The sequence below is a fragment of the Primulina eburnea genome, chromosome 9 (assembly GCF_022965805.1).
Source record: "Primulina eburnea isolate SZY01 chromosome 9, ASM2296580v1, whole genome shotgun sequence".
Classification (NCBI taxonomy): domain Eukaryota; kingdom Viridiplantae; phylum Streptophyta; class Magnoliopsida; order Lamiales; family Gesneriaceae; genus Primulina; species Primulina eburnea.
Genome location: NC_133109.1, coordinates 31,483,294 through 31,496,030, shown reverse-complemented (window position 1 = coordinate 31,496,030; position 12,737 = coordinate 31,483,294). Strand labels below are relative to the sequence as shown.

The following is a 12,737-nucleotide window of genomic DNA, read 5'->3' as shown; positions in this document are numbered from 1 at the left end:
ACGCTTCCTTAATTTCCTTGATATGACTTATCATCATAGATATGACTAGTTTTAAAAAGAGTTCAGCAAATATTAATGCTTTTTTGTATTTTTTTCCATTACAATGGGATAGATAATTGTTTGCTTGACGTGAGATTTAACATATGTTTTTTTTATTGAGAGATGTTTATGTCACTGCATCACTAAAAACGAAGACAGGTTTGTATTTTCGATATATGCTCTTTGTCTAGAGTGATCTTTATGGATTGATCTTTACGATTTGAGTGTTAAATGTTGACATCAACCAATAAGCTCATCTATAAGATTGAATTAGGATTGAGCCACTATAATTATGGCAATCACAATATATTTCAAATTACTACAATTTTCTAAGGATTTTAAATAAATTATGATTAGTATAATCATATTATGAATAATTAGGCAGATGAAATTGGATTTCTTTTTTTGTAAACTATCTAATCAATGAAAATATATTTAAATTCTTATACTTTAAATTCTTCAGTACAAACACAATCCAAGTGAATTGGGACGTGTAAGGTATCCTTTTTGTTATTTTCGAATATTGACAACTTCGGATCACTTGTCTTCTTTCCTGTTTGTCCTGACTTCAACGACTAGTCCACCATTTGATCCACTTCATGTAAAATTACTAGAAATCGACTGGACTAAGCCTGATTTTAAATTTACTAGTAACTCACAGTTAGAAACATATCAAACATCAAACAAGACCACAAAGTTCGCAGTTTACAAGATCTCGACAACATGGTACAGACCAGAAATCTCACGAAGTTTATCCAAATATGTTACACAACATACTTTTATATACATCAATTCCCCTCTATAGGAGTTCATACAACAAGCTGAAAACGTACCATACCATACCCATATTACACACACAGAAAACCGTTGTCATATAGCAAAATGGGACAAAGAAAGATCCCATTACTTCTCATGTTGCTAGATCGACGAAGAAATAACTGTTTCACTAAAAAAACTACTGTTGACTCCTGCTCGATATAAGTGCAAACCAGAAATAGTTACTATGTTGACCTCAGTGTTTGCAGGTGTAAACAGCACAGTACCTTCGGTAATTAGTTCTTCAGATGATTCAGTGGACATTTTTCCATTACCTGAAATTACCATGAAAATGGAAGGACCAGGGGAGGGAGGAAGAATAATTGAAGTTTCTTGAGGAAGAATGCATCTATCGACCTCAAATTCATCGAAAGGAGGAATGTATTTCATTGTATAAGGATTTGTAGGGACCCCAGATAGAATTTTTGGAAAACCCTGCAAGAAAAATAATTTAGACGAACAATCAGAGGTGGACTAAGGGCTAAATGCTAATAATAATAACTTCGGACACATCAGTGACATTACTACAGGAGGGGCATTTCCATTGGCGACATGTGGGGTAAAACTAAGGAACTTAAAAGATTTTCAAATGTAGAGGTGGACTAAGGGCTAAATGCTAATAATAATAACTTCGGACACATCAGTGACATTACTACAGGAGGGGTGGTATTTCCATTGGCGACATGTGAGGTAAAACTAAGGAACTTAAAAGATTTTCAAATGTAGAGTGACGAAATAATATTTTACTCTATGTTTATATAGAAAAATAATAATAGGCTCGATAGCTGGACTTTCTATAATGAGGTCCTCTCAAATAATTTAACTTCAACGTGAAACTAAGAGGATATATAAATAGTAAACTCGATAATAAAGAGAGAGGCACAAATCAACTTGGCACGAACGGCGGTAGTCTCGTACTTGCTCATTATCATCTACACTCAATTTACCAAGCTCTAGTAAAGATAGGACATGTGAAGCCTAATATTGAATGATGATAAAGTTGCTAAGCCATCCGAGTCCTCACATGCTAATAAAAACATTGCATCTAGAGTAAAAATATGACGATTATAGAGTAGTGATAAGATAGTACGATAAACTGTCATCCAACAACTATTTCTATCACCTGTTTGTATGTAAGCATGGAACACAGAGTTTGGACATCCCGGTTCTTTGGCGTAAGGCCGGCGCGCACAACATTGTCTGATGTTGCCATGCACTCAACACATTCACCAGCTATGTATGCATGAGGTTCATTAGCTCCCAAGTATAGGGCTTCACCTGGTTTAAGTTTCACATAATTAAACAAGAAGGCGGCTATGACACCTATGTCTCCAGGATATTGCTTCTCGAGCAGTAAGACTAGCTCCTCCTTCTCTGTCAGCTCCCTCACCTATGAGAAACTAAAATCTATTGACGAATACATTTCTAGGCCAAAAGATGAAAACATGGTCAAGTTGCCAAATATCATTTCAAGCATATAGAAATACAATGAAAAAGCAGCAGAAGAAAATTTTCACACCCACCTCCCGTTTCAAATTCAATCGACTCGTCAACTTGGATATTACTTCAGATATCACAGCATTGCTGACTGACATAAGTCCAGTAAATAGGGATTGCAAGATTTCTTTTAACCTCTTCTCTCCATCTTGTTCGTTCGCTTGTAATATTTCCTCTGCATATGCACTGCCTACCACTTCAATAATTTCTGGTACATTATGAAGAACACACTTAAGTTCCTAAAGACAAGAGAAAGTGATCAGGTAAATGGATTATACTTGTCAATCTAATCGAGAAATTACGGTTCAATTTAAAAGATTTTCAATCATCTTATACAAAAACGTACTCATTTACAGAGGATATGTATAATTAAACTTTTGGTTCCTCAAATAGAAAATATTTGTAGTCGATGCTAGTATTAGAAACAAGTTCCTGGTGCTAGAGTATATACGGCAAGACGGGTTATCCTCCTCGAGCAACTAAAATCCAATCCACGAGGAATTTTTTTTTATCAGATGCCCCCGAAGGCACATCCAGTCCACAAGGATTGGTATGTTTGATATAAAATCCAAGGCTTATCTGTGAGCATACGAATTTTTAATCGAAGATAAAAACCAAGTTTAATCAAAGCGTGAAGATAAAACAAAGGCTTGAATGAAGCATTAATATGGAACCAAAGGCTTATATCATTCAGCATTACAAGTTGAAACGTGCTTGATAGAAGCTTAAGCATAAAAAAGCATATTTAATTTTTAATATAATTAAGTTTATTAACCCAAGCTAAATAATATATATAAAACATAATAAATTTAAGACTGAATGAATAAATTTTATATTGAGGAGAAATGAATAAGCCCAGTTTCTGTCTGAAAAAACATAATAAATTTAAGACTAAATGAATAAATTTCATATTGAGGAGAAATGAATAAGCCCAGTTTCTGTCTGGAAAAGAATTTCATATTGCTTAAAAAACAATCTAAATAGTTTTAATAATTTATTTAAAAAAATATTAATACTAAAAATAAAAAAGAGTGCTTTTTTGCACATTAAGCGCGCTTATACAGTCCACCGTGGATTTGACCACTTTTTTCCGACTTTTTATCAAATTATCACATTCTGCTCGCATGAACTTTACTCTCTCTTCACGCTTAATCTCGTCGTTGTTTAATTCCGATTGCAAAAACACGTATAAAAACCATTCAATACCAATAATCACTTAGGTAACGAAAATTTCCCTACAAATATCCCTTTACACCAGTTTGAAGTCAACCTTCTCGATTTGCAGTTACATCTTACGCAAGATATCTTGTCATATGAAACGTGTGAGGTGAACAAGAATAATATGTATAAATATAGATTCCCTTTAGACGCGATAGTCTTGACTGACATCATTGACTAGCTAATTGATGTTATTGATCTTGTCCCGAGAAGAGGAATCCAACAAAAAATATTTTTGGCCACGCAGTCTGGTAGAAACCAAGCTACAATACAAAAATGATCACACAGATCACTCGGTTCCACCTAATTTCGTTTTTTCGTCAAGCATTTGAACATATCGATGGAGTTAGTTTTTCCATATCTTTCTCTAGAAGGCTTACAAAAATTAAAGCTGTAATAACCACAACAAACCTCAAAGGAATCGTACAAAAGCAACTAAAGGGATAAATTTTCATTAGATATATCTATTGCTAACATAGACAAGGCAGTAGCTTTCAGTAGATCAAAGCATGTTAATATCTATCTAGATATTTAGGATTTTTCTTCACAAAACAACAGGAACCACATGCACGCATAAACTCAAGAAATCTCCATGGAAAAATATCCATGAAGGCTAAAACAGCCTGCGATGATGGAGTCCCAAAAAACCAACTTTTCATCACCCACAATTAATCAAGAAATTTTCAATTTCTATAATCAAAGAAATAATATATCTTCAACATGAAACAAAAAACCAAATTGATATCATTATCAACCTAAAGGGGATATAGTACAACATACCTCAAGACTGATAAACCCGCACAATGCCTCGAACTCGGTCAAAGCCAAAGCCATCTCAGGTTTATGATTATCATCCTTGTACACTCCTGGCTGTTGTTTATGCAGGACTTCAGCCAACTTCTTATCTGGATGAGCCTGTATTGATAGTACCTTTGCCACTGAAAGTACCTAAAACACAACAATTTCTCAAAACTTTCACTCAATTAATTAACAATTATAGACACTAAGTTCTATTTTTCTTCATCCAAAATGCCTATGCTTGTGATACTAGCGAATCCAAGGATTTAGTTTTGAAGTTGTGTATTTTGTAGAATTACACATCAAATTTGAAGGGCAATCCTCCTTCATTTTTTTGCGCAAGCTCGAACATTAATACATTTACTTCCAAAAAACATCAAAATAAAACTTGAAAATTTGTGCAGAGCCCAAATTGAACCCAAAAAACAGTTGCACGCAATGGAACAAACCAACAAACACTTCAAGAAACCAATAAATTGAACTGTAAGAATCACCTTAAAAAGAAAAGGCAGATTAGCCCCCCACTTCCGTAATACCTTATCCCCCAGCACACTAGGGTTTTTCCCAATCCAATCCTTCAAACTCACTAAACCACAACCATTCCTCTTACTCCCACCTTCTTCCTCCGAATCACCATTAGTAACCACTTCATCCGCTTCTACCAATATGGCGTACGAAGGGCCCGATTCGTGGGTTCCCATCCAGAACTCAGCATACGCATGATCATCCTCGATCTGCTCCTCTCCACTATTGCTGGCATACAATCGCGCCACAGTCGATTCTTTCCCAAGCTTACCCCAGTCATAATTTTTGACAGAACACCTGAGTTTAACGATTCCTGAATCATCAACACCCATGCTGTTCAACTCAATTTTATCCATTGAAAGGGCGAGGAACTGGATAGAAACGTAGTAAAAGTAACTGCAGACGATGAGGAAAAAGGAAAGTACGGGAATTCATTGCCACAGTTCGGTTGGGTTTTTGAAGGCAACGATCGAGAGGGAGAATGAGGAGACTCAGACCAGACAAAATTGACGACGGTTTTGAATTAATTGCATTGAAAACCCTCTCCATACTTGTCATCATACAATTAAAATAAAAAAATCACCAGCAAAACTGCTCACATGAGTCACACCTCATTTGACTCGTAAACATATTTTACATTTAGAATCGATCATATGAAATTTTCGATATCGATATCGAATTATTTTTCTCGATATTTCGATATATATCGAAAATATAAAAATAAATTTTTATTATTATTTTTTAAAAAATTTAAGTTCGATATACCGAAAAAATGTCGGTATACCGAAAATTTGTATGCCGCGACAAAATTTTCGGTGTCGGCACGATATCAGTATGAACTTTTTTCATATATACCGAATTTCCGGTATCAGTATCAGAATGAAAAATTACATACCGATTTTTACGATACGGTATACGATACCATACCCACCCCTGCTCACGTCACCTTAAACTTAATTTAAATATATATATATATAAGCACTCAGATAGACGTCTAACATAACAACGTACTAATATTATAGAGTAAGTCTCTCGTGAGATGGTCTCACGATTTTTTATCTGTGAGACGGGTCAACCTTACTAATATTCCCAATAAAAAGTAATACTCTTAGCATAAAAAAATATTTTTTTATGGATGACTCAAATAAGCGATATGTCTCACAAAATATGACCGTCCAATATTATATATGAAATAAACGTAATATTTAAAATTGTTAAAATATTTCGATATAAATGATGTTGGATATTGAAAATCAAATATCTCAAAATATTGTACTTTCACTACAAATTGTTTCATATTACAACATCAAAATAGTAATTAATCGATGAAAAATAAATTTTCATTTATGTAATTAATCAAATACATTATACTAAAAGGTGTTTTACGAAAGTTCAAAATTATATCAATCGTGATTTAAAATATTTGAATTGTAATTACTGTTATCCATCGTTTTTACAAATATAACAAGTGGTTTATGTTTACTTTATAGATTTTTTACTTAAAAGATAGTGTGAATATTTAGTCATAAAAATTGAAAATTATTCCGTGAAAGTGAAGTTAAAATATGTCTATCATCAATATATAAAGCTGATTTTAAACTAGTTAATCCTTGAAATTGTGTGTTTGTCGAACACGTTTATTTAGAATTTTATAATATTTCTTTAAAAATTATTTTCTTTAAAATCAAATAAATAAATTTATTAATTTGGTCCACGGTTCAAGAAATCTGAGGGAACGTCTCATTTCCGATAACTTTTATTGAGCGGCGTGCCAAAATCATGTCTAAAAAATAATGATTTTGACACGATTATTAATTATATAATTATTTTAATTTATATTCGAAGTGATATTATAATTATAAAAATTAATGATAAGACATATTATATATTGAAATTATTATATATTTTGATTTGATTTGATCATATTTAAATGATAGTTTTTTTATAATTTTAAAAATTAGTGAGAGAATAAATTGTAATTTTGAAATAATAAATTAAAAAACAATTTTTTTTAAAAGAGTAGGTCTCTTGTGAGACATCAGACACTCTCACGAATCTTTATCTATGGGACGGTCAACCCACCGATATTCACAATAAAAAGTAATTTTTTTCATAAATGATCCAAATAAGAAATGTGTCTCATAAAATAAGACTCATGAGACTGTTTCACACAAAATTTTGTTACTTAAAAAACAGACTGTTTAGCCCAAATATTTGAAAACCCATCCAATATAAAAGCCTGCAGAATATGAGAAGGCCCAATGAACAAGCCCATAAAGTGTCAGTTGAAGGCCATGACGGAGGAGGTGATCCACGACTCATAATGGATAGACGTGGAAAATGGCCAAACCGTTTAGGGGAGTTGTACAAAAATGGGAACGAAGGAATCAGAGAAGGCTCTCAACAACTACACACACAAAATCTACAGCAACTTCTCTGCAAAAATTCTCACATTTCCTTTGTCGCTATTTTTATTTCGAGTAATCAATTTCCATAGATTTCAGCATGTTCATTTTGAGCGCAGATCTAAGGTGGAGGAATCACTAAAAGAGAAGAAAAAATTTGGGAGGAAGGCTACTGAAGATAAAGAAGAGGAAGATGGTGATTTGTTAACGGAGGAAGACAGTAATGTTGTCAAGAGAGCTACTTTTAAAGTGGGGCAGATTTTAGATTCGTTTGAGTGTGCCACTGGCTCATTAATGTTGCCAGAGGAATTCAAACGCAAAAGGGTGTTTGAATCCGATGTATTCCCTGGAAGTCAAAGTGGTACAGAACCTATCCAAACTGATATTTTGAATGAAAGCATTGATGTTCTTATCGATGAAGAGAAAAGAGTGTTAATGAAGCGACCTACCAATGAAATGACGAAACATATCAAATCACTCTACATTGTAGCGCACATGAATGGAAATCCGTTTTCTAGGGTGCTGATAGATAATGGGTCTGCTGTGAATATTTTGCCATACAGAATCCTTAAGAAGTTTGGGAAGAATGTGGAAGACTTGATATCTACCGAATTCTCTGTGGCAGCTTTTACTGGGGAATCTACAAAAACTTTGGGAGTGTTGCTAGAAAATGTTACTGTGAGGTCTCATCCTCGCTGTCAGCTTTTTTCGTGGTCCATTCCAGTGCTAGCTTCCATGAGTTGTTAGGGAGGGATTGGATTCACTCCAATCATTGTGTACCATCATCTATGCACCAGTTACTGTTAATGTGGAAAGAGGATGAAGTGGAAGTGATACAGGCTGATTCACAGCCGTATCAATCGAATTCCAATGCCGTGGAAGCTAGATATTATGATGGAGCATTTGGTCCAATCAAGTTTTGTAACTACAAGATGTATGGACAACCAGGAGCAGTGTACATGGATACTCAAAAGGTTAAAGAAATAGTTGAGAAGGTTCTCAAACCTACTGCCATGGTCTCTCCTAGACCTATGGTCCGACCTATTATCGAGGAGGTCGATGACTAAGTTCACTAAAAAAGATATGGAAGTCGCTGCAACTTCCGAATGGAAAGCCACATTGTAGCAGCTGGTGAATGAAGTACAATCTCAGGAGTTGTGGGATATCGATGGAGCTAAAGTAATATTTGAGGAGGAACGTAGAGGTAGTGAGGAAGAAAAGTTACAAATGAGGATTTCATCTTAGCTCCGGCTTGGATGAAAGATCGACAGCCGGAGACATGTGGTTTATAAAAATTGAAAAGATGGGAAGTATTGTACAAAGTAGGCTGGATGGCCACTTTGGTTAATTTTGTCATATTGGCTTATAAGAAGTTTCTGTAAATATGAGAGGAAAAGGACTTTTAAGCCATTCCTTGCTAAAAAGTTCATTCCTTGCTGAATTTGTTTGCAAATAGTGATGGAGCATCTGTGAATAAATAAAAAGAAAATTTGCTCATGGAATCCTTTGCAGCTGATGTATTTTTAAGAGAATAATGTGTTGTCTTGTTAGCCGAAGTGATGACGTGTAGAGTACGTTTATTACATATTTCAATATTTTGATGGTGTTTGGAAAGTATGGGTATTAATGAGCATTGGTGATAGCATGTTGTGAGAATCTTAAAGGAAACAGGCTAGTTAGCCGTTATTTTTAAGTGATTTTTACAAAAATTTTGGCAGAGTTTCCCTTGTAAATGTGATATGCCAAAATTGTAAACACCTGCAAATATATCTCAAGCAACATATACCAGAACAACAATGTATTTTACAAACAAAGTTTGGCTATCAAGCCGCTTTTCCAACCCTACACCTCATAAAAGACACTTGCCAAACCATGGCAAACAAGTGCAAAAAAGTACACCTACCGTCCCTAGCCTACTTATTTTTTTTCAAATGTGTATTACACTTCATACATATATGCTCAATCAGTTGCAAAGATATTCATCCAAGCTTGGAAATTATTTTGGATTGGCCGGCGGCATTCCCAAGAGGTAATTTCCATATCCATTGGTATTTAAGATACTGCTTGCATTGGCCTTTGAGATAAATCCTCAATTTATCCAACTATGTTCCTGCGAAATAAATGGGAGCACATTAGAAATAATGGGATGTTGATCAACAAAACCATGCTTTGTGTGTGCTATTGTTGTCATTGATGTGGCACGTGTCACTTCTTTGTGAGATGGAATGAATCTTGCCATTTTTTAATTTATGGCTTGCCAAGATTCCAGAAAATGAGATCTCATCCTCAGTGAATTTGGGTGGAGCATCACCATTCCTTGTGCTGGTACATTTCTTTTAAGCGCATGGAATACAGAAGTTGCACTAGCTATATGCCAAGTTTTGAATATGGGCGCCAAGGGAGCCGTCCTGTTGAGATGCAAGCAGTGGGTGTTGCAAGGTATTGCTCATAAAAAACTCATTCTGACATATTCACGAACACCTTGAGTGCATCATGAAATATGATATATTCTACAAAGTTTTTGTGATGAGGGATTGGATAAATGGTGAAATATACCTACCTCGAGAAGATGTGGTTTGATGTGAAGGAGATTGACGATGACAACTTTCAGAAACTTGAATGGCATCACAAATTCGATGGAGCGGCAATTTCTTCGGGAAAATCGGTGGGCACCGATGGAGGTTTGGGGGAAGTGAGAAAGAAAGAGATAAAGAATGGTTTGAGGAAGGTGATATGAATTAGGGGGTTCAGGGAATGCACACTTTGATTTAACCCGATGGAGGGAAAACATGTGTCTCGGTCAATTCATATTCAAGTCACAGAACCATTCCTTCTTAACCAATATATTTCTACGCAGTGTATAATAGCTAGTTTGGCCAAAATTGGGCCAAATTAGTAAAATGTCCAAATAGCCAAAATTGGGCCAAAAATGGCCAAATTGGCCATTGGCCCAAATTGGCTAGGGGGGCAGTTGTTTAGCCCAAATATTTGAAAACACATCCAATATAAAAGCCTGCAGAATATGAGAAGGCCCAATAAACAAGCCCATAAAGTGTCAGTTGAAGGCCATGACGGAGGAGGTGATCCACGACTCATAATGGATAGACGTGGAAAATGGCCAAACCGTTTAGGGGAGTTGTACAAAAATGGGAACGAAGGAATCAGAGAAGGCTCTCAACAACTACACGCAAAAAATCTACAGCAACTTCTCTGCAAAAATTCTCACATTTCCTTTGTCGCTATTTTTATTTCCAGTAATCAATTTCCATAGATTTCAGCATGTTCATTCAAGTTTATTGTAAAAACTTCGTTCGAATTTATAAAAACATAACTAATGTTGATGTTGCTTATGAATTCCTCCTTTAATTCATTATTTTCCTAGTTTCACGTTCTTATTTTTGGAGCCATTTCGAGGGAATTATAACAAACGATCGAATCGAGATTCACAACGTTTGAATAGAAGTCAGATTATTTAACAATTTTGACACGAACACGTGCCTGGCACGCCCGCAAAATTTCGTGACAAACACAGACAATGACATCAAATCATTGGCTCTATTACGTTCAAACTTAATAAATAGTGGTGTTATTATTAAATTTAGTAAAGTCTTGATTTGATTTGCATTATTTTCAAAATACATTTAATGTAAATAGATTTTTTAATGGAAAATTAAATAATGTGACATATACTTCAATATATTAATAATGGTTGCGTGAGGAGTTGTGAGTTTTTAAGTGATATTAATGTTTGATATATATTTTTTACATAAGAATTTTTATTAGACAATCTCACTGGTCAATTTGTGATACATATATTATGTCACTCATGAAAAAATATGATTTTTTATGTCAAAAAATATTCATTTTAATAAATATGAGCATAATTGATTCGTCTAAAAAATAATAATCTGTGAGACCGTTTAACAAGAATTTTAAAAAATATATATCGAACATTAATATCACTTTAAAACTCACAACTCCTCACAAAATTCACAAAAAAAATGTTGTAACAAATGTTTCTATGAAGTATGAACATAGTTGTTAATTTTATAGGATATAGAAAACTTAAATTATAATTATAAAAATATTTATAATATGTAAAATATTAAAATTTTCAAGGTGGTCACCAAAAATTGAAGATATTTCAAGTTGACTGGGCTTGTTGGCTGTCGGCGGATTGGGCTTCGCCAGTTGCGGACTGTGGCTGGTTGTGGTACGACGCGGCGTGTGATCCGTAGGAAAAAAAATGTTTTAAAAAAATATTATAATTGTAAATTTTTGAAATTGAAATGATTGGAAAAAAAAATTTGGATGACAATATGAAATTGAGTTAGTATGGGGTCTAACTTTAAAATAGTATAGATTATCGAGTAGGTCTCTTGTGAGACGGTCTGACGATTTTTTATCTGTGAGACGGGTCAACCCTACCGATATTCACAATAAAAAGTAATACTTTTAGCATAAAAATTAATATTTTTTCATGGATGACCCAAATAAGATATCTGTTTAATAAAATATGACTCGTGAGAGCGTCTCATACAATTTTTTTACCTAGATTATTACATTAAAAAGGCAAGGTAGATGTAATTTTATGGGATAACAATTTCTTTATTTTTTTATGAAAATAGGAAAATTTTGTATCTTTGTAATTAGTAATATGTTTTAATATAAATAAAAAAAGTGTCCGTTTGAGAAGAATAATCAAAATTAAATTTTAACTATCAATGAATGTCAAAAGACATGATCTGTAAACAATATTTTATGTTTTGTATAAATTACCATTCAAGTTAAATACGAATAGCTAACAGCAAATTTAATATTAACAAAATAACAATTCAGGAATTTTTAAAATGTAAATAAATCAAAATAATATCATAATATTAACAAAAAATTAAAATTTACTAACAGTATTAACATAAAATTAATTTTGACAATAAATCATATTAAAATAAAAAAAGTATGAATAATAAAATCAAAATCGTGAAGCGAGAATGAAAATGTGAAATTCTGGTGGATATAAAATGTAGAAATTTTGTTCTTAAAAATAACAAATACGATCAACACAAAACCAAAAATTAAAGGGATTTGTTTTTGTTTATGGACATTACGATGAAGTGCTTACCATTAGGTGAAAAGTTATAATTGTCAGTTAAGACACGATTTTATTTTTTTTTACTCGTGGTAGTGCATAGTGCACGTACTTGAGTGCTAATAGTTCGGACTATTAGGATCACGAGCCTGGAGAGGTTCATATTTATTTGTTGATACTCTCTCATATCTCTTAGAGACTAATCATACTCTTTATCTATTGCCGATCCTATCATCAGCAGTTACAATATTACCCGTTAAAATCTGGTATCACTCTTTTACGGTTCGCCTAGCCAACCAAGTCAAGCGACGTAACGTTAGCAGCTTAACGCACAAGAACTTTTCAGGAGA

The 12,737-nt window shown here is 33.8% G+C and overlaps 1 protein-coding gene across 1 annotated transcript; it reads right to left on the bottom strand.

The window, feature by feature from the left end:
• Positions 1-694: 694 nt before the first annotated feature.
• Positions 695-5,422, bottom strand: LOC140841674 (mannose-6-phosphate isomerase 1-like). Its single transcript, XM_073209256.1, has 5 exons — positions 4,863-5,422; positions 4,351-4,518; positions 2,379-2,591; positions 1,979-2,245; positions 695-1,290 (listed from the first exon to the last, which is right to left on the bottom strand). Exons 1-5 carry the CDS (start codon positions 5,247-5,249, stop codon positions 958-960), a joined length of 1,368 nt encoding a protein of 455 aa, XP_073065357.1. The 5' UTR covers positions 5,250-5,422; the 3' UTR covers positions 695-957.
• Positions 5,423-12,737: the final 7,315 nt, after the last annotated feature.